The sequence below is a fragment of the Varroa jacobsoni genome, unplaced genomic scaffold, assembly GCF_002532875.2.
Source record: "Varroa jacobsoni isolate VJ856 unplaced genomic scaffold, vjacob_1.0 scaffold_1196, whole genome shotgun sequence".
NCBI classification, from domain to species: domain Eukaryota; kingdom Metazoa; phylum Arthropoda; class Arachnida; order Mesostigmata; family Varroidae; genus Varroa; species Varroa jacobsoni.
The window spans coordinates 59,627-80,958 of record NW_019214098.1 but is presented as its reverse complement, the minus strand read 5'-3'; the positions used below and the strand labels follow the sequence as shown (position 1 = coordinate 80,958).

At 45.7% G+C, this 21,332-nt stretch overlaps 2 protein-coding genes and 1 long non-coding RNA gene across 11 annotated transcripts in view; 2 read left to right on the top strand and 1 right to left on the bottom strand.

Annotated features, from left to right (window-relative positions):
- Positions 1-21,332, top strand: part of LOC111267519 (uncharacterized) — a 265,929-nt gene that overhangs the window by 185,007 nt on the left and 59,590 nt on the right. The gene's annotated exons all lie outside the window — the stretch shown is intronic.
- Positions 1-21,332, bottom strand: part of LOC111267520 (uncharacterized) — a 60,003-nt gene that overhangs the window by 8,872 nt on the left and 29,799 nt on the right. For 2 of the 5 annotated variants that reach the window (XR_015313849.1, XR_015313846.1), the window contains 2 exons: positions 16,135-17,395; positions 4,173-4,563 (listed from right to left, as the gene is read on the bottom strand). This is a non-coding gene — a long non-coding RNA (uncharacterized LOC111267520). The remainder of the gene's footprint in view (positions 1-4,172; positions 4,564-16,134; positions 17,396-21,332) is intronic. The other 3 variants (XR_002684673.2, XR_002684674.2, XR_015313847.1) reach the window with 3 other exon arrangements.
- On the top strand, positions 6-4,166 carry LOC147752522 (uncharacterized). 3 transcript variants are annotated; one of them, XM_086971352.1, is made up of 3 exons: positions 6-581; positions 1,061-1,304; positions 2,145-4,166. In XM_086971352.1, exons 1-2 carry the CDS (start codon positions 272-274, stop codon positions 1,285-1,287), a joined length of 537 nt encoding a protein of 178 aa, XP_086827478.1. In that variant the 5' UTR covers positions 6-271; the 3' UTR covers positions 1,288-1,304; positions 2,145-4,166. The 3 variants fall into 3 exon arrangements, with proteins under 3 accessions (XP_086827478.1, XP_086827477.1, XP_086827476.1); XM_086971351.1 differs by having other exon boundaries at positions 1,930-4,166; XM_086971350.1 differs by having other exon boundaries at positions 1,061-4,166.

Below are 21,332 nucleotides of genomic sequence, written 5' to 3'. Positions count from 1 at the left end.
TATACCGCAGCAAAAAAACAATAGAGACAAACCGGTTAGTTTTGTTTCTTTCTGTCTCTCCGGACAGTGCTCGGGGTCGCGTGGTTGTAATCGAGTTAGATCGAGTGTCTGTGTTTTGTTGTCTTTCTCTGGCTAAAATAGGTGTATTGACTTATTCGCTCCATCAGCTAACCATTAATTAGCTTCTTGCGGTGGCTTAGCTGACTGACGCACCGAAATAGAGGTACATTGCTCGTGATCAGAGATAAACACGTGTGCAACCCCTTGTAGAATGTCAGGCGCAGTGGACTATTTCGATGGAACAATGACAACATACGTAGATCCAACCGAGTGGATTTCGACAACTACGTTCCCGCACGTAGATATGACCACATCAGTTCGGTCTGCGGTAGACGTCGTTCGCGATGTTCAAACGGACGATTCAACGATAACGGTGGCAAGTCTTGTCAATTCGAAAGGTGATGATTTTAATCTTACCAGCCTTTTTGGCGACGCTACGGAACATCACCCATCAGTATTGATACCACTAACTTCGCTGTGGACACTGTTCCCGCTCGTATTTATGACGGCATTTTTAGGTGGTGAGTATTATGATACGATTTTAATAAGAGGATTTAATACAGATGCTTGAAGTTGTACTTAAGAAGTACTAATGTACAAACGATTTTGTGTAACTTTATCAATTAGTTCGCTATACCATGTGAATTGTAAAAGTGTGGATCATTAACATGCACCGGTTGGTAAAGTTTGTGTGAGAAAAAACGGTGACGCTAAAAAAGCCGATTATTCTTTGCTTTTATCAATGGTATTCATTACCTAGTTAATATGCCCTATACATAGATGATGGGGTCAGGAGAAATGATTTGCTCTTGCTGCGTCTTTTGAGTAAAACGACTCCAAGGACAGCACGATGTCTTCTAAGAAAAAATAAAGCTAACATGGTAAAAACAGCAACGATTGTCCGGTATGTCAGTTCAATGATGAATATATTATCACCTATTCTAAAAATGTGTCCTATGTTGATACCGACCAAAAGTTTTATTTGCTTTGCTTCATTTAGCCTGGCTGTTCAGATTAAAATATTGGTATTACTATAGCTGCGTAATGGTGGCACTGGGTCTTGAATCGGAAATCAAGTTAACTGATTCCTCTGAACGGGTACCCACCGAGGTGTCTTCGGCGAGATTGTTACGTGCAACTAAGAGCGAGCTTACTCTTACCGGTATCGACGAAACGGGTTTAAACACAACTACTCCCGCCGACGAGTTCGTTACCGTTCGACTATAAATGTTAACGTTATAAAGGTAAACAACTGATTGAGAAGATAATTCTAATGCAGTATTGTTGTTCAATCCACTTTTGACAAAATTTTATAAATTTGATACGATCGCTACTATTCTTATACAATTTTTTGATAAAAAAGAAACTCACATTTTTAACATGTTCAAAAAATAAAATACTAAACAGGATTAATAAATCCACGCGCTGAATGTATAATCAATAGAATCAATATGTGTACTCGTGGAGAAACGAATGAAAACTGGCCAAGCCAAGAAGTATCAAGCAAACACACATAAGTTTAGGCTTACGAGCCAGCACCTAAAAAAAAAAAAAAGAAAACGCTTTATTCTATTCATCGATCCAGTGGTTCATTTTTTCGGTGTTCCTATATCTGTGCTGTGTGCTTGAACGGATAATTCGACTTTAATCACATGCCCCCGGTGTGCCATCCACTAACAAGGATCTTCGAGTAAGTTCATTGACATGAGTCAAGAACGATCTCTGGCAATGAACATTCAGAGCCATAGGTAATTATGGGCGCAGACGATGGCGCTCTCACGATAGGTATTCCAATCTGGCCGCTATAGCTATACCCTGCTTTTGATGCGGGCCCAAGCAATAATACACTAACGAAAATTGAACGTGCAGGACTAATTCTGAAGAATCTATGGAGGCGATCCAGGCTGTTGGCGTAATAATGAAAAGCCGTATGACAATAGCCACAATAACATGAAGACCGTCTAACCAGCTTCAAGATTGAATAGTTGCATGCACCTCAAGAAATACTCGTATATATATATATATATACAATGCCTCGTGTTATTATGATGATCACTAGTATATTGTCACTGGAAACTTTTCAGGGATCAAACTTGAGCCTTAAGTTAACTTTCTTTCTTACACCGAATAGACACGTTTTTCGTTCTTATCCAACGTATCTGGAGTCAGAGCCAAGGCCTTTCAATCGGACCAACTACTATAGTGCTAATAACAGCAATTGATCCTCCAACGTCGCATATGTAACACGTTTAACTGCAGCCATGTGCGTTCGATCGAGCGTGAACGAAATATACAAATCAGACGTTCCCTATGTCCGAGCCAGACGTTCATGGTTAGCAGACCTAGCCCTTGACCGTATTCGATCGTATTCATGGAAACTGCAGTCCAGAAGACAAAGAGTGCTATTAGACTGTACGTATTGCTTACATTAATAATAAATAATTCAAAATGTATGTAAGTAGAGTTGTTATAGAATCCTTTCTAGGTCCTGCTTTTTTAGGTAAGGTTGGCAAGAGGAGGAAGAAGCGCAAGGGTTACGCTCTATTTACATATCGTATTTATACAGCTTTTGTCTACACACTTAAACGCGTCCTATTAAGGGAAGTGAGAACATGTGATCTAAATGGTCGCCATATACGGCGGGACGAGTATGAAAGCAGGCTTAGGGTCAAATATATTCAGGTCGAATAGGAAAAATGAATTTAAACTTGGGGAGCAAGTAAACTTATAGTTGGAGCAACTTATCTCACTTATTAACGTAGTTTCTGCTTAACGGGAAACCTTTTTTGCTCGCAACGGAATACTGATGTCTTACTCAACTCTCCCCATTTCTACACTACATTTGAGAAGACATTCACTGTAATTGATTATTATTATGTACTATTTATCTCTGTTTTGGTTGTGTTTAGTATAAGGGAAAGATTCCCATTCTAGTGAATTGTGCGCACCACCATAACGGCGTTGATATTCTCTCATTCCCCACAAGGATAATATAATTAGAGGAAAAGCATAGCATGTGCTAATGCATCTCGTCACTGCTTGAGTAGTTTGAGTAACGGTATTAGGTAGTTGCTCGGTAGCTTGGTTTACCGGCTGTTCTCGACTCTCGGGACTGTCAATGTCCATTACGTGGAGCCTGCCCAACGTCGAGCGGGTGAGTACACGAAAACTACATAGGCAGTAGCAATCTGTCTATCGCCTGTCTATCAACAATCTTCATATTTTCTTTTTACGCTGATGCTGCTGCTGCTGCTGCTGTTCTTGTTGATTTCTACTGGAGTTCGGCACGATTCGTCACGATGCCTATCAGACCACGTTATCAGGCAGCCACCATCGTCCTATCTGGCTCTCATATATCGACCTTCCTTCCGATGCTATCAGGATGTGCGATTGGATGTTTCAGTGCCTTCCGTGTTAGCTGTCCGAGATGGTGTTATGTAACAGCTATACATTTGGGGAAGTTTGTCCAACTGTTGACAGCTAGTGGGTGCAAGTATTATATGAGACGTACAAATGTGCCAATATGATCCTACTGGTCCATGCGAGTAAAGCACCTTATATAATGAGACAAGGACATTGGCGAGCCTGTGCAAAGTGTATGTAAAACTGTAACAAAACTGCGATTGTGCTTCAATCTGTGAAAAACCATCGATACGAAGTAGAAATATTGTATAAAATATCGAATACCGCAAGACATTAACGCATGCTTTCCGTTAGGCAAATCATAGCATATCCAATCGTAACATTACAGAAAAGTTCGTTTCAGGGTTCATACAGCCCGGAATATCCAATAATTCTTTTCAACTTGCCCTTTCTTGGTAACTTTAATTTTCATCTATTGAATCTAGTTATCAGCGTGAATAATACGTATTTAGTTACGCATATTTTCTAGCCGCGCCGCTTTGTTATCGCTTTCAAATATGGATTAGCAGTATTCTTCGGAATGCGGTTTAAGCCTTCCGGCGACAACACGTATTACAATTTGGTTACATCGCAGCGGTTTTTTCAATCGTATTCATGACAAATGGCCACGTTTCGAAAGCCCAGCCTTTCACTGGCGGGTATAGCTAAGCATGTGCAGAAAATTTTCTTGTCTCTGTGTGCCGACCTACCGTGTGTACATGTACATTGGGTGTAGTTGTCGATGATTTATCAATATTCCGTTGCCGTTCTTCTGTTGATTTTCCACGCTTCTGCGAATGTCCGGTCTGCTTGCCTTGACACCTGCACTCATCGCCAGTCGAAACTGGCCGGCCGACGCAGCCTGGTCCAGCACGCTCGCTGTACGTGCAGATCGTGCGTATGTGCGACCGCACCCGTGTACATACGCAACTCTCCAGTTAGTTGGGCTGTGCATTCGCCATAGGGTACATACGTACTTAAACCTTATTGTGGTACCTCACCGTTTCATGCATGCTCGTTTATCCGTATTTGCGAGCTTAACGATTCATGTTTTCTCCGTCCTCTTGAGTGCTTCGCCTAGGCCCTGGTTCATCCATCTGCCTATTCACGTGGCAAGGGGTAAGGGGACGACAAAAAGGACACGCGTTATCTAACGCCCTTCGTCTACTAAAAGAAACGATTCTTTCTGCTGCCGAAGTTTTCTCACAACTTTGCAACGCGGCCGGAATTCTACTCGTTGGACTATTTCTTCCTTATACTGTCACCTTTGAGCAGCTATTTCGGCTACCGCCATGGCTTTCAAGCTCGCGCTAGAACCTCGTACTCTCCTTTTCGCTTTTCCTTGCCTAGCTACGTTGTCATATGGTCGGTGTTTCCTCAGCTTTTGATCGTCTTTTCTACTGTTTGACATTCGATACGCGGCGCTGCCTGCTGCCACCGACCGATGAGCTGGCCAAGACCTTTTTATCTCTTTTCTAACCGAGCAACTGCTTACGGCCTACCGCCGCCGCAGCAACATCGACGGCTACATCGCCTTGTCGCAAAATGTTCCCTATAATCGGTAACCCCATGACTTTTCCTTACGTCGCCCTAAAGCCCCCGTTCAAGGAAGTGCCTGTCAAGTCGCGCCGGGTTGAGACAGAGCCCCTATTGCTAGTGCTGCTAGTGCTAATAGTGGTGAGCTCATCGTTTCGTTCACCGGAAGCCACCGTTCACACCCTCATCCGGCCGTTTTTCCGGCAGAAATGCTTCCGCTCTTTGGCGGCGGCGGTAGCAGCGGGCACGAGAGAGCGGCCACGAAGCTCGCAACAACACTGACACAGGGAACCCACACATACGCATCGACACACGCTGTTACACCATATACCCGTAGAAGGTGGGGGGTACAGGCACAAGCAGATACAGCCCAACATTTACCACCCCACACAGTCGATACGCCTTTCAAGTTGCAAGTATTGGGAACTTCATCGAGGGGGAGGGCTATGGCTCAATTGTCACCAACTACTAACAATTACCAGCTTGCTGCAACGCAAAATTCGATTTGGTTAGCCGTGGCATGCCTCTTCTCCCTTTACCCCCTAACACTACGTCTTCCCTGGAGGCTGTTACCGTAAGTAGACGAAAGAACGAGCAGGCGAACGTTCGTTTACTTGTTCTTACATTGGACGCCACATACTGCATAAGCAGCGGCGGCGGCGAAAGCCGGTGAATCGCTGTAAAGAGTTCGGCTTCGATCATTTCTCCGATATCTAATGACTACGAGCGGAACAGAAACGCCACAAACCAAAACTGCTGAACGGGGCCACAGAAGTGCTGCTGCCCTCAGCTGGTTTTACTGCTGCTATTGTCTGTAGCACAGTGAGATCCGCGTATTCGGCGACGAAGATGACGCCCAAGTTCGGACGATGAGCAGTGAACCACTGGATTGGTAGCATTCTTTCTCGTTTTCACCGACCACTCGTTCGACAAGGTTCCTTACAAAAGTCGTGGGTTGTATAGCTCTAATAAGTGGTGGCAAACGGTCAGCCTGTTTGAACGACTTTCTATTATTATTATTATTTGGCAAAGTCGATTCCTGTTTTGCTCTGTTCTAGCTAGCTGCTGGCGAGAACAGAGGTCCCTGCAAAGCTGAAAGATAGTTCAACAAGATTACTATGAAGAACGATAGAGTGGTCAGCGGCGAGATTGGATATACCAGAAAAGAAATAGTAGCTGAGACGGAGCAAAGAAATGACGGGATTAAGTGAGAGAACTGAGAGAACCTTTACCCCGGGATACTAGATGCCTCGCCAAATCGATTAGAGAATTCAAAATGGAAACACCTACTACGAGTGGACGATTCTTGAGGCCATGAAATTAAGCCCACTCTTGTCTCATTTCCGTCCCTGTAAATACATACACAGGCATGCACATTTATACATTAGTACTGTTTGCATGCACAGACAAAAATCAACTGACCGACCTATCATTATTAAGAAAAAGGAATTATATCGCTTTCTGCAAGGGTGATGTCAAACTAAACCATCAGGGTGGCGCATGCCAAACAAGATGTACGCCGTATTATAAAATCGCTCAGCTATCAGCATAATATATTTTTTCCGCCGTGGCCACTGCTGTTACCGCTGACCCCTGTTTGCTCAAAAGCAATTCATCATTAAGTAACGACGAACGACAGGCCGGTGCACGCACGCGCCCTTAATATTGCTATATCAAGCGGGGAGAGACAGACGTTCTTTGTTTTTCTCATTGCTTTCCTCGTCTTGGTCAAAAAAAGCCGGCGGTTTAGGGGCCATTACAATGGTGATCCATAAAAGGCGGTAGGCAATGCAAAGAACTACTTCCTCAAAGAGTACAGCATAGATCTGCATTTGCATGGCTTGAGCACAGTCGAAGTATGTCTGTTGTCCACCGCTCCGACTTCGTGAAGTAGCAACGGTGGCAGCCCTAAAGCTAATGTCGGGTTTTTCTTCTTGCCGCTGCTATTGGAGTTGTGACCATTATTGCATTGCTGGTTTTGCCCGCTGGGCAGCTGGTGGAACTAGTAGTTGCAGTGGCAGATTTAACCTTGCCTGCTGTTGGATAACAATGGATACTTGGTAAAGAAAGAAGCGAAGCGGTTTAGGGCAGCGCTGCAGTAGTTGAGGCCAACTGGACGGTAGGCAGCAGTAACGTTAGTCGCATCGTCTGCGATCCTTAAGCCTCATTAACTTGTAAGCATGTTGACCCACCACAAATTTTGCCTGTTCTCATACGTGGCATGGCTGAGTTCACCCAGCACGGTGACGCCCGTTAGAAAGCACGTTCACCAGACATGCCTGCCTGCGCAACTAAGCCAGGCCAGAGTTGGCCTCCAAGCGAGACTAAAAGTATGGAAGTCGTCAGCACTCACTGCTAGCTCCTCTGCTGTTGCTGCTGCCGCCAGATGGTGGCCAAGACCGCAGAATGGGGAGAGAGTCAGACGAGGTGGAGTCTCAAAAGGCACTACTAACATAGCGCAGTGTAAGGACTAGAAAAGTATGGCTTGGTTGCTAGTTTCAAACAAACTCAGATTCATCATTCTCTATCATTATCACCGTCGTTGTCATACTGCTGGTGCTGCACAGTACTCATACCACTGTTGTTGCTACCGTCACCCCCCCCCCCCCCCCCGCTACTGCAGCCCGTCCACTACAGTGCTTTGGTCGGCCGGCTCACCCCATAGAATGTAAAAGAGTAATTAGACACATCCTGCAGAAATGGCAGAGGTCTCAACTGGGTCGCACCCTTCGGCTGCTTTTGACCCATCCTTGGTTTGTTCTGCGAAAAGCGATGTTTAGAGGCTGGTGCTACCGCCGCCATGGGCCATCATCCGGCCATAGTTGGTGTTTTCATGGCTATATTTTAAAGGCGTCGTTCTGACGGCTTGCTTAAGCAACGCTAGCATTTAGAGAAGGCTTCACCCGCTGAGAGAAGAGATTCGGCGACTGTTTCAAGTCGGCGTCGAGCTAGCATTTTGCCTTGTTGTCGTTGGTTGTCTCCTTATACCGACGTCCTGCTCAAAGAGCGCAGGTCTGCCCTGCAATGCGTCATCATGCGTGGTCACGCCGGCAAACAGGCAAGCGGGCGGCCGCCGCAGGATGTGCGTACGTGGTTTTCATTGCGAGGTTGTCTTTATGTCCCTTCTTTCATGGCCCTAGAGGGCTACGAAACACAGCGGTCCTGCTATTCAGAATGGCTTCCATCCTGAAGCGACCGCTCCCCGCCATCCGCTTGCCTGTGTCTCGCGTCTATTATATCCCCCACGACACGCTCTAGAACGTCGTGACATGCTCTTTTCTCCCGCGGGAATTCCGTGGCCCTCCGGCCAGAAGAACTTTGCGGTTTGAACGAACAGGCTCCTCTGCTCACGATGGCCTGGTACCGTACTGTGTGGTTTTCCCTGTTTCGCGCTCTTCCTGTTTTACTCTCTTTCTCTCTGAGACGACAATGCCCTCATATGGTAAACTGATGCTACGAGAGGCCTCAAATGGCGAATGTTCACTGGTTTGAATTATCACACTGTCAAATATGAAACGATCAATATATCGTAAGTTAAAATGTGACGCGGCCACTTAGGCCGTGTGCCTAACAAGGACGTGTGTTATATGATTATCAAACACGAGTCCTTGACACCCTACCGTCAAATTGCCCTGGTTTTGAAGCGTGTCTTCGGAAATACTCATATGGAAGATATGGAATTTGTATTTATTCATTCCTTAGCCATGAATGAATAAATACAATATACGACCCCTAATGTATGCAGAGAGCACATTTCTCCTCACATATTTATGACGAAGAATAGGTGTCGTCCAAGAGGCGTTTTACAATTGGGAGCCATGATGGTATTTTTTCAAAATAACATGTTATGTCAATAGTGCTACAAGCCATAGCTAACTTCCTATTCACAATGCAATGTTATGCATATGTTTGATTGTACCCTGCCTAATACAAACGTCAAACGGTATGATAATCTTAAACACGAAAGCATCCTGTGAATACGACACTGCTTTAATTGGGTCAAGGGGCTTTTGATTTAATAACTGGCTGCGCGTTATCCGCTGATAGAAATAATCTATAGCTACTTTCCGAAAAACGCTCATATTGTTGTACATGCCACTTAGCGTACTAGTAGTAGAGATGATGTTCTCCGCCATCGAAACTACTAAGTCAAACGATAATAACACCTTGCTGTATTTCGTTCTATTCGAGAAATCTATTACTTTCGAATAGGTCTATCGTAAAAGTCGAAAGCCTCCATAAAGTGCGTATACGTATAGGCGTATGATTACGGATTGCGTGCTTTGTCTAATTTGACACATTTACGACTGGGTCAACCGTGGCTTAGCAGAAGCCTAGATCGGATTCAGGCAACCGCACAAACTAAGACTAGTTCATTTTAATCACGACCTGCTGCATCGTCTGGAAACTTGCACCGAATTGGCGTGGTGAGTACGCGATAGTGAAGCCGTTGCCAGATCGAGCATGGCAACTGTTGCTTATGCTGTTATCGCTACTGCTCGTACAGCCCTTGCTGAAGCCATTGATTTCTAAATTATGCCATATCACTATGGAAAATTAGCGTGCCGATCACATGATCAGTGGTTTATTTAATAACCCCCCAGGGTCAGATGTGTTTTAGCTAGTGCTACCTACTCGTGTCTGAAATTTTTTCTGTCGTTGTTTTGGCTGCTCCAGCCCCCCGCCGTTTTGTTTTCGCCGATTTCTATTAGCCCGTTGATCGCACAGATAAGGTTATCTATTTGAGAGGTATTACAGTAGCAGATCCTGTTGCCTGCATCGAAGGTCAGTGCTTGATTTCTTCTACATGTATATGTGTACGTCCAGCTGTACATATACTTATGTATATGTACAGCTGGACGAGCGAAACGATAGAAAGAACGAAGGGACGAAGAAATAAAGGCCAGAGTCGGCGCGTGGGAGATGTCTGCTAGAAAATACGAATAGATCTATTGAACGACAATCGTCCGTCCAGTTGCCACTGGGGTACATGTTATTACTGCATTACTATTAGACGATTACGTGCGGATCTTATGTAATGTCGTTGATTGTCTCAAGCCTTTTCTCGTTCTACGTTCGCCTGGGTTAGGCCGTAAAATGCTATGGTTTTGAGCGATCCATTTATTATGGTCTGCTCTTCATATCAGTGCTACCAAATTGATGCGCAGTAAACAAGACAATGAAACGAGTGTTACGCCATTCAGCTTGCCGCACTTAGTAAATTCGATATATGTTTATGTTAATATACAAACAAGAATAAAAATACATCGAATCATTCAGTCGTTCAATGGCGTCTGCTACCGTTTACTCTGATAATATTGGTCAAGTCTTCTGCAAGAAAGATCAAGATCTGAACTAATCTATTGAAGCTAAAAGTTCGAAGTCGAGGATGCGGCAGGGTAAAGGTGTATTTTAAAAAGGATGGCTCTCATTATTCATTTAGCTTTAGTAACAGGTTCGAGTGACAGATGGTTTGTGCATCATCAAAAGTACACACGTCTGAAGTGAGCGGACTGGTGAAGGTGCTTGGATCGATCGTGAATGACAACACTGATATTTCAATGGCACTATCGTTCACATAGCAATAAACAGCATCTCAACTCAATCAGGATATAGCTATAATACCTCCTTGAAGAAATGACCTCGTTTCAAATAAGGTCATCTTCGATTGGGTCAGTCACATATAGCATTCATTCATTTAACACCTCTTCAATATGATTATGGCTTCAATTAGACTCCGCTTCGTAACAGTACAATAAGGAACAACTAATGGCGAATTGTATTATAAATGTAGGGTCCGTTATCGACGGGTAGAGTAGAGTTCACCTCTTAGTGAACAGAATAGAACATCTGTCCTTTGAATAGCCCTCGAACGTACTTTCATACACAATCCGATGTCTACGAACCAACTAATTAATCAATTCTGTATTCAACTGCAAGGTGATTTGCTTAAAACTTGTTGTAACTACTTGTTTGGTAAAAAAAAAAGTAAGAGCCTTTCAATCCAAGGGTCCTAGCTTCTTTGCTTCATTTTCTAATCAGGAAGCTGACATCGTCACATCGTACTTATAATGCTAAATAAAGACACACAGATAAGACGCTGCTCGTTGGCAGAACTCTATACGATGCTGTGCGTATAGAGAGTGGTCGTACGGGGATAGGAACGCATGCTTCACTACTGCTCTGACTGCAGTGGCACTATGTTACAATAGCAAAGACCGAGCGATACGCATATACGAAGAGCCGTGGCCACGCCACTAAAAATGGGTGATGGCGCCCCGTCGGGCAGCAATTAGAAAAAAAGATGGTGGTTTGCTTGCGTAAGATAAGCGTTGTTGAGTGTAAAGCATGCGCAATGCGCTGGAAATCCAGGCGAAAGCGAGGGTCGGCGTCACAAGCGACAGCGGCACTAGAAGAAGAAGAAACAGCAGCAGCAGCAGGAGACATAAGGGCGCACAATTAAAAACACTCATCTCTATTGCTCTCTGCAACACAGCTTCACCTACGCTCGCTTTTCTCTGTGTTCCTCAAGGTCCTAATTTCAGTTCCGAAATCCTTGTGGCAGCCCTGAATATATCCTTACTGCCTCGGCCGGCTTCTGATCGTCAGACCAATCCCCCACCGACCAGTCAACCCTCCGTGAAGAAGCAGAAGCGGTGTTCCGATTATCCATGGCCGTCCCACTAGTTTTGCTGCTCCGTTGGTTTTAGCGACAAAGAAATTGTGAACGATGAATGATCCTCCACTGACCTCGTGGACTTTGCTTTGTATGTGGCGGTGGAAGCTGACTGATGGGCCCCTCTGCAGCCGCACAACGGTGCGTTCATCTCGTAGCGCGCCCGGGCGCAAGTAGGGGCAAAGGCAGGCAGAGGCGGAGCGCCTCAGCCGATAGTTCGTACTCCAGTGATCGGGTCTAGACAGAGAAAAGCGTCGGGAATGAGCACTAAGCAGTCCTCAAACGAGTGAACGATAGTGAAACAGAGAGAGACGCTGGGGCTCATTGGCGAATCGAGGTGTCCTGTCTTACTCTTCAACTAATACCACTGGCACCACTGTCGTTGAGTTCCTCACTTAGCTATTGGTAGCTCCACTATCCGACAGGCGGAAGCGACGCGTAAGCACTTCTCTGTAGCGCGGAGAAGGGAGAAACATGGGCATGAGCCAGTCAGATTTGGCGGTGTCGGAGGCTCTCCAGAACGGAGAAACAATGAACGGTGGCAGTCAGTAATATTACCTCTTCTATCCCTCCCTTTCACTCTCTTTATTATCTTTTTGCCAGTACTAGTTCTTCTGAATAGCCTTTGTCTCCGTCTTAGCATTCGACCATCAGCGCCACGGCTGTAAACACCAATACCACCGACATCGAGGCTCTACTCGTTGCCGCCACAGGGGCTGGTTGATTGGTCAGTCTGTTAATGACATCGCATTGATCTACCCGAGATAGACTTCAAATGAGGCTTGAATACCACCAAAATACTTATCTGCTTGGCTGTCTACTAGGCGAGCTGTTAGCTGTTGTTGAAGCGGCAGCAGCAGCAGCAGCACAAGCAGCGGTCGTAGCTATCCAAGAAGTCTTCTCCTGCTTGCATTCTGCCGCCCTTAGCTCCTTCTGGTCTCCTCGCCTGACGACTCTGCTCTCACTAGCCCTGCTGGCACGCCCGCTGCTTTTATCGCTGATCTTCCTGACTAAGCGTCTGTGACCGTTCTCATTGACCTCTTCAGAGCCCGTTCCCCTCAACGATATCGCCTCAGTCAACATCATTGCTATTGTAGTCACAGCAGCAATCCAAGACGACGTTTCCAAATAGTGCTGAAGTTGAGTCCTTCTGCGCTACGCTTGCAAGTTCGGTTCTGTTGGGACTGCGGTGCTGCGATGCTGCCCAGCCGCGCTGTGCTAGCTGCCATGGTTCAGATGTGTTCGAGTTGCTTGCCAACAGGCGGCTATCTCTTATCTGATCTGGGCTTGACATGGACGTCGACTTATTCTCACTGCTCTCCTCAGATTAATGGCCTACCTCTCCGCACGAGAAAGTAGAGCTTTCGCCAATCTTTTCACGCAACAACAGCAACAGAAGATACGATAGCAGCGTTACAAACAGCGGCAGCAGCTTGACTAGCGGTAGCGGTCGTGTCAACTGGCATGGCCGCCCTTATACCAGCAGCTGCAGTCTCAGCACCGTGTATAGCGATGTTAGATCAGCTATCCGCTAAATTAGATTTTGCTTTTAGAGTAATTTTGTGGCTGGTTGTTTCATGGGATCTGCTTCACCACTCCGCGACAAGCCCGCCTGTTCGCTTGTTTCTCGCTGCTTCCCCAGAAAGGCGACTAGATCGCTTGCGCTGCAGAGTGACTGAGAATCTTACGAATGTGTCAACTTCGCAGAGAGGGGCTGCGGCTGGTACTGGCTTTGCTTGCGGGGCTCCAACTTTCCTCTGCTTAAACGGCGCTGACAGGCCAATGAATCAGTAAGTCAACCGAGGAAAAGAAAAACTATGGGAATAAAGGAAGTTGTGATTCCGCTTCAGGCAGGGGCGGCACCGACTGCAATGGTAACGACGACAACGACAAAAGTGTGTTGATATACATTCGCGGGGGAGGTTGGATGCAGACGGTAGATAGAGGATGGGAGGTAGAACCACGACTAAGCTGAAAGGGGTTCATCCTGTTGTGGCCACTGCTTGGTCAACACCACTGACTTCAGGACTCTGCCGCTGGCCTGTACCATTGAGAAGCGTTAACTGCGGCCAATCATTCGCCGCAGCCTTCCGCTTACCCGGTTTTTTAGTTTCATCGCACAATGCTCCCGCTGCTATTAAACTCGCAAAGACACCCTGCTATTTGTCGTTTTCGTCTTCCTCACCTAGTCCTTGTTGGTCCTCTTCGTTTGTCCGCTTCTTTCTTGATTCGTGCGTTCATTCGTTGGCATGTCCACTCGGTAGACATAGTTACCGTAATGGCGTCATTGGTCCGGATATAGCACTTCGGTACAATTACAACCGACCCTTCGCTTCCATATCCAGCAGTAAGTGGCCACTTGTTTGTATTGAATCCGACTGCCGCTGATGCTCGTGGTCGCGAAGCTGGTGTTTGCAATGGTAACGAATCTAACCGGCAAGAAAAATAATATATTGGCGATACTCCATTCCGTTGGGCAACGAAGGCTAAGGCACAGGAAGGTGAGGAGTCAGAAATCGAATGGGGTATGTATGGGCTGCTATTGCTGCTGCTGCTGCTGCTGCTACCGTTGGCTTGCAGCGTGTGCATGTAACCGATGGCACACAAACTAGGGTGGGACGGTGGTAATTCAGGCATAGGCATGGCGAGAGGGCTAGGAGGTCCACCTGCTCGGTCGTTCGCAGGTCTGCCGAAGCTATCAGACTAGCATACCCGCAGCTAAAGCCGAACAGGGGCAGTCCAAGTCGAAGGCAGCCGACTGGGAGAGAAGAAAGAACTTCTCGTATGGCAGCCGCTCTCATTCTTCCCGCCAACGTAAGAATGGTTGTTCGTTCTTGCCTTTTTGCTTGCCAAAATCCGTTTTGCCTTAACTCTAATTCAAAGTTGTCTCCCTGGTCGTTCGGAACTCCTGATGCTTTGGCCGATCACCCCTTATGCGAAAAGAGGGCAGGCGAGCGAACGAGGTGGGGAGTCAAGTGGATAACGGAAGGCAGTGCCACCAGTGCTCCCCGAGCCTCCGCTGTCACCACGGAGTCGCTGAAAGGGACCGCACGCCGCCTACAACTTTTCCTCGAAAGCCAGAGGCTGTGATGGCGGCCGCAGCGTATCGCAGATCGCCGGCGATGCCAGTCAACACGCTGCACTAGCCGAAGAACAGAAGTCGACGTGAGAGAGAGAGAAAATCGAAGTGGATAAGAGAGTGACAAAGATAAACGGAGAAAGGAGAATCGCGCCAATTCCAACTTTACAGATCATTGCCCCAACCTCACCGCCAATATTACCACCGTCACCAGCGCCACTCCCGGCGTCCATCACCAACAGCAACCGCAGCGTCCGTGCAACCCAGAACCTTCCTCCCAAATACGAGACCAATCTGCTAGTTCGCCAGGCAGTCGCTGGCGAAGTCCTTCTTTTGATCTAGGAGGTCGGTTCCAAACGGGACAGTGGTTCGCGAACTGCCGGCAACGTCGTTAAGTTTGGTTGCACACGTTCCTCCCTTTCCTCTAAAACGAGCCTTTTTGCTGTTCCCAGCCGCGTCTCTGAGTAGTTCCCGTACTTAGTTATCGCATGAGCTGCTAACAGACATAGATTCGACCAACTAAGTAGCGAAGCCAGTAGCAGCACGAAATTGCATTCACTACAATGCGACGTCGTGTTACGCTCGTTATTCCCTTGTTCACTTTACGAATATGGGACAGTTTTTTCTTAGTCTTTTAACTCGGACTTCGCCCACGACTCGCTCATGATAAAACGGGTAGAAAAAAGATTTTCAAAAGGATTTCAAAATGTTCTCATTTTCCTTTTTTTTTTTTGTCCCTTTACAGTACTGTTATTTTTATGACAGGTTAGTATTTTGTCTTATTTTCACGTGGCTCTGGTTAGTTTGTCTGTACGATCACCCGTTGCTGAACTTGTTTACCAGCAAACTGTTAGGCAAGCCATGGTGGCCTTACTCGATGGACGTCCCTCGACTTTACGTCAGATCGAAGTGCACTACCAGAGGCTGGGTTTGAGCCGTGAATGCCTTTTGTTTCGATTTTTTCTATTGTGGCAAGCCTTATGTCTGTGAACATGTTCAAAATAGAAGCGGGGAAGGGAAAGTAAAAGGGTTATGGATTTTAACATTGGCGGCAGCAATGTTATTGCTGGTACGACTGCTGCTGCTGCAGCCCCACAACGTCGGCCGGTCGCGCCAGAAGGCCTGCAACAGCTAGCATTCCCGCCTACTCATCTATAGAAGTAACAGGCACTCCTTATATGAAAAACTTGGACACATTTGATTAGCTAAGAAGAATGGAAACAGGCATAACGTAAGCGAGGCCGCGCAAATAATGCATACAAATCACTTTTTTGAAGAAACTGTCTATAGACAGACTGTATATATACATATATGAACTATCGTAAACATGCATAAACAAGGCTTTATAGAAGAAATATATATAACAATTATGTTTACTTACCATCAAAGCAGAGCATCAAAGCAAAGCAGGAAAAATCATCGGGTGTTGTGTCGGTAACCACAACACAAGGAAGCCGGCCGATTTCCCTTAAAAATGGCTGTGTCACGCGGGTGCGTGAAGTGCCTGCGGGATCGCTATTCGCTGTGTATTATAGTCAAGTAGCAGGCAGCGATTTCAGAAGTAAGTTTGCGATAGCGTTTGCATTAGAGTTCACTGGTGTCGACCCGTTGGTCGGACGTTGAGGGGGGCTATTAATGCTGACACCATTGCAGCGGCAGCAGTAGCGGCGGAAGTTAGTTTCAGTCAAGCGGCGCGCCCCGTCTGCCAAGCGATTGCGCCCGGTTTCGCTATAAGAACATCGCAAAAGTTAGTCTCTGTGAGACGGTAAAACCGGCCGGAAACGTTATAGGATAGTGAGAGCTCGTACCGAGGCAATAAGTCTAATCTTAAATGAAACTTCCGTCGGGTCGTATCCGGACTAAGCTCAACCGACGCCGTCCGAGATGGGCACCATAGTGCAAAAGCAGCAGCAGGACGAACGGCGCTTTCAGGAGTGTCGCTGACGGCAATAGCATTATACGAAGAAATTGCGGGCGGCTGAGGGTCGTCGAATAGTAACCGCTTATTTTTCGGGAAAGTAAAAGTGTGAACAGACCCATTTCTGCTGCGAAAAAAAGGAAAAAGAAGTAGACCATCTATAGGGATATCTGCTCCAGAGAAGGGTGCTGTTGATTTTTCCGGTTTGAGCTCGGCTCAGCGTTTATGTCGTATATATATATATATACACGTATCCGTGTAAATGAAACATTAACATTGCTTCATTACTTTCGTTTCTGACAAGTTTAGAAAAAGCAATAGAATCGAAACAGTGAAAGCTGCACTCGTGGTGGCCGCTTATGCATGTGTCTACTATAGCATCTATTAGATTTACACAGGTCCATAATACCCAGTGCTTCGGTTTGTTTTGTTTTGTTAGTGGTCATACCTCCAGTCGGCTATGGGATTTTTTCGAGTCTCAGGTAACAGTCTGCCAAGCAGGACCCAAGCGAGCTTCATTGCCGGAACTCGGCTTCGGGCCTTGTGGCAGGAAGGCGCTTCTTGTGGCTGTTATTACACGAGTGTTCTAGCCGTGACATAGGTTATTGGAGAGACGATCAGGGTGTCAGCTTTTCTAGGCTTAAATGCCCGTTGCTCTGGTTAGTTTGCTTAGTACAGCCGTCGCTAGAATCGGCATTGTTCTTGAGGAGCCAGTGCTGAACTTCTACAACAAACAGATTTAGATAGCACAAGTAAATGAATATTCACTTGTACACTCTGCCGTATACTTGGAATACTTCGTAATTTCCTACATGAAAATAAGCAAGGCCTAGTCAAGCACTCATTCTATTTTTTGTCCACTTAGAACGTGCAATATTATAAGACCTGTTTACTACCTTCGACAAGCCGCACCTTGAGTTTTACAATCGTGATACACATTTTATTAAACAGTTGTGTAGAACCATCGAACTCGTCTTGGCTGGCACAGGCTAGCGCAATGCATACTAGAGATGAGTCACAAACGTAACTCATGAGAAAACTAAAGAACGATTTTTTTTAAAAGGTAGTGCCAGGGAAAGGTTTTCCTTTTCATGTTTTAGCCACATCCTGTAAGGAACAGTAGTAGCAATAATGGTGCTATAATGATCCACGCAGATGGACAGAAACGGCCACGGAGTCTTATCCTGTTACTTGGTTGTTCCTTTCGTTGTCTCTCCACTTGCAGTGATTGCTTTTATGCGTACAGAACGGTCTCTCAACCACAGGACGGGAGGCAGCACACAGGCGATGTTGTGACGTTCGATGGAGAACTTCACGCAGGGTCAGGTCAAGGGAAGATCTGTGGGAACAGATGGGGTAAAAAGCAAAAGGCGAAGGCTAAAGAGGGCAGTACGGGACCGAATAGGGCCGACGCTGACGTAAGGTGCTGGGAGGCATGCAGACACTTTAAATCGACCTAGCATCTGGCGCTCCTACTTTTGATATTGGCCATCGGGATGGGACGCACGGCGCCTTTTGGCGAGTATGGCAAGCAAACGGACGGCGGATGGTAAGCGGTAAACGCCAGAGTGCGACATCAGGCGGCAGATACGGTGCGAGTCTGAAAGAGGCGGGTCATAAGGGTACGTTGTGTATGTGTGGGTGTAGGCAGGCCACAGTGCGGATGTCGGTGGCGGCAGGCCGTCTTCTCATAGCCGAAAAGTTTCCCGACTGTAACGGGTGTCGAGCCGCGTGCCGGGTACTGACACAGGGTACTGCCGGGGTAGCGCCGCCTGCGTGATTCTCTTGGGGGTACAGAGGCTGGTTGAAGCTCGAAGAAGCACGAGATTTGACGAGACCACCCTGAAGCTGCTGCCCGGCAGTCAGGCGAATGGCCCATTCTGTCCAATGGATGTCCAATAAATGCGCGTTTTGACAAACTGCTTCAACTAAAGGATACCACCATCCCAACCATAAGCCCCCATTCTTCAGTACACCATGGACTGCATTCGGTTTTCCCCGGGCGCCCATCGGATAGCCCGTTCCCTAAGCAGATAGTATCTACTAGGGTCGCCGTTGCAGAGCTCTAGGTACAATGCGGAGCTTACTGTTGTGCTTCTAATAGCCCACCGTGGCTCCAGTGAGCAAACAAACGATCTCGCTAAACTGCAAGATTCACATTTTCACTACAGGACTTGGAAAGAACGCACAACTTGTTTGAGGTTGTCATTTGAAAGCATTATATCACTAAGTAAATGCGTGAAAATTAATTGAATACGTTTCAACTCAATACCTGTAAGTATGATAACGACGGTGGATAACCATATGCACGCTAACGTATCTTCAAGACCATAATTCTATCAGACGATATAACTACTAGCTACCTCACAAACTTCTGACACATTTGCAACCATATTTGAGTCCTAGGCGTAGTGGCGATAACAGGCATTTTATCCATTTAGACTTTTACCTCGACACTGCATGGCTATCAAAATTCATTATAAATTTTGAAATCACAAATCCTTTCTAAACGTGTAAATAATATTTTCAAATGAGATATATTCTTTTTTCACATAAATCTCAAACTGCTTTGTCTGGCATGAGAGCTTCAGGATACTGTCTCGTTGGCAAATTGATGCGGTGTCGAGTTCTTCTGCTCCGACAATAGCATGAGAGATAATCATGTCCGACGTAAAATGGACACGTTCTTGATAAAGGGCGTGGCAGAGACGATACCCGACGGCCCTTTTGAAATTCTTCTCTAAGGCGCGGCCATATCTTCGTAGAAATAATCGCTAAGCGAACATCATTCAATTGTCAACAAGAGAGCAGTGACAAGGGCAACAGAAAAGTTGATTCAGCCATAAGATACCTCGTGTTTATGATCACCTCTAGTTATGTTTTTACGTTTGTGCGATTCTCATTATAATGTAGTCATTCTTTACAGAGCTTAGCATGCACAAACATTACAACGAATCGGGCCTTGCTCTATTCGGCTGTCGTTGAATTGCCCTATACTTGGCTAGTTTTTCTTCCTGAAAGATTAACTTACTTTTATCCGATTTGATGAATCACAGTATTTTTATGAGAACCAGGTTGTGCAGCATGGAATATAACACATATAGGGTGTTACTCTGAAGCAGAAAATTTCGACGACCTACGAGGTTTCGCGATATGAAAAGCCTTTGCAAGGCAATACAGGTAGTTTACGATACTGGAATATCTGAAGAACTGCCACACGAGGTTATAACTAAAAAAATGCCAAGCAACAGTTTAACAGCCTTTTAACTTTTGAGGGATTTTCAACCTGTATCATAGCTCGTTGTCGAGCTCTGGAGTCCCTCACAAACCTACTACGGAAACCGTGAAGCAACATCACAGCCTCCCCCACTTACAAAACACCTATGAAATGAGCGCAGTACCTTCTGCACTGTTTGGCAACGGGCTCTTCTACCTTGAGTAAGTGGATTCTTTGCTTTGCCTGAAGTATTGAAACAGAGCCCTATTAAGCGGCACCGAGGATAACAGGAAGGACCATATGAAGCTCAGGAAGCCTAAAAGACAAGCCTGGAAGTCGTTGTCGCCTTTGTTGATGGGATGCAACATATTTTTAGTAGTTTACCGGCGTCCTGCTACCGCACGTTTATGTTCTTGCTGTGTATGTATAAAACATGGGTATATATACATGCTCGTATGGCAGCTCTGCAAGCCGACATAATTACTAATATTGGCACTGATGCTTCAGGCATGCATTATACATGATCTATATTATGCAAATGCATTGACGCCAAGGCGCTGGATAAATTGATAAGTAGGGGATGGCGAAAGAAGGGCAACACGGAGACATGGCCAGGCTTATACAACAGAAGCAACAATGTGTGCGTGATGTGCAAGCGATCTATGGCGGTGTCATTGGCACGCTTATTACGACCACGGGGGGTGAACAACAACAAACGAAGTCATCTTGCAATCACAAGGTCATTGTTGAACATTAGGTTGCATCGTTTATAGACAAAAAATGAGTTGTGCTGTACAAGCGATGGAAGGAAAAGGAGCGCAACAAGCTTAACATGTGATCTAATTGTACGCACATGTCTAACAATTTTCAAGTTAGGATTCTGCTCCTATGTGATTACCACGCAGATCTGGATAAAGTTTCGATGAATAAAATTTCAACGATATTGTCATCCTAAAACATTATTCATTAATTATGCACGACCACAATACCGGCATATGGCTGTTACTACTTCGGACAAATTTACATGGATTAGAGAAGACTGTACTACTGCTACGATGATGATTAAGTTGATTCGAATACTGCGTGATAGATACGGGAAAAAAACACAGTATTTTTTTTTCCTGTATCTATGGAGGTATATATATCCAAGTAAGTCATTGTTATTAACGCTCATTCTAAAATTTGCCAAGTTGCCAAACGATTTAATTTTGTCCTGAATTTTTCATTCCTGTCCATAATGTACAGTCTTCTATTCATCCGCACGTGTGTCTCTCGGTTGAAATTTTATTTCTATGCCAATAGGCCAAGAAGCGAAGCTGTTCTGCAAAACGCTGCTATTGCTGGTAACGTTTGGAACGCCAACTACTATCGCTATCTGAGTCCCTAATCAATTTTTTATAGGGAATTTATTACTCAATATTATTTGCTTGTCAGTGTATTTTGC

Excerpts from the sequence above, each read along its gene's own strand:
- LOC147752522 (XM_086971352.1), top strand. The coding sequence starts at position 272 with ATGTCAGGCGCAGTGGACTATTTCGATGGAACAATGACAACATACGTA. Across the intron at positions 582-1,060 it reads TATGACGGCATTTTTAGGTG|CCTGGCTGTTCAGATTAAAA; the intron begins GTGAGTATTATG and ends TGCTTCATTTAG.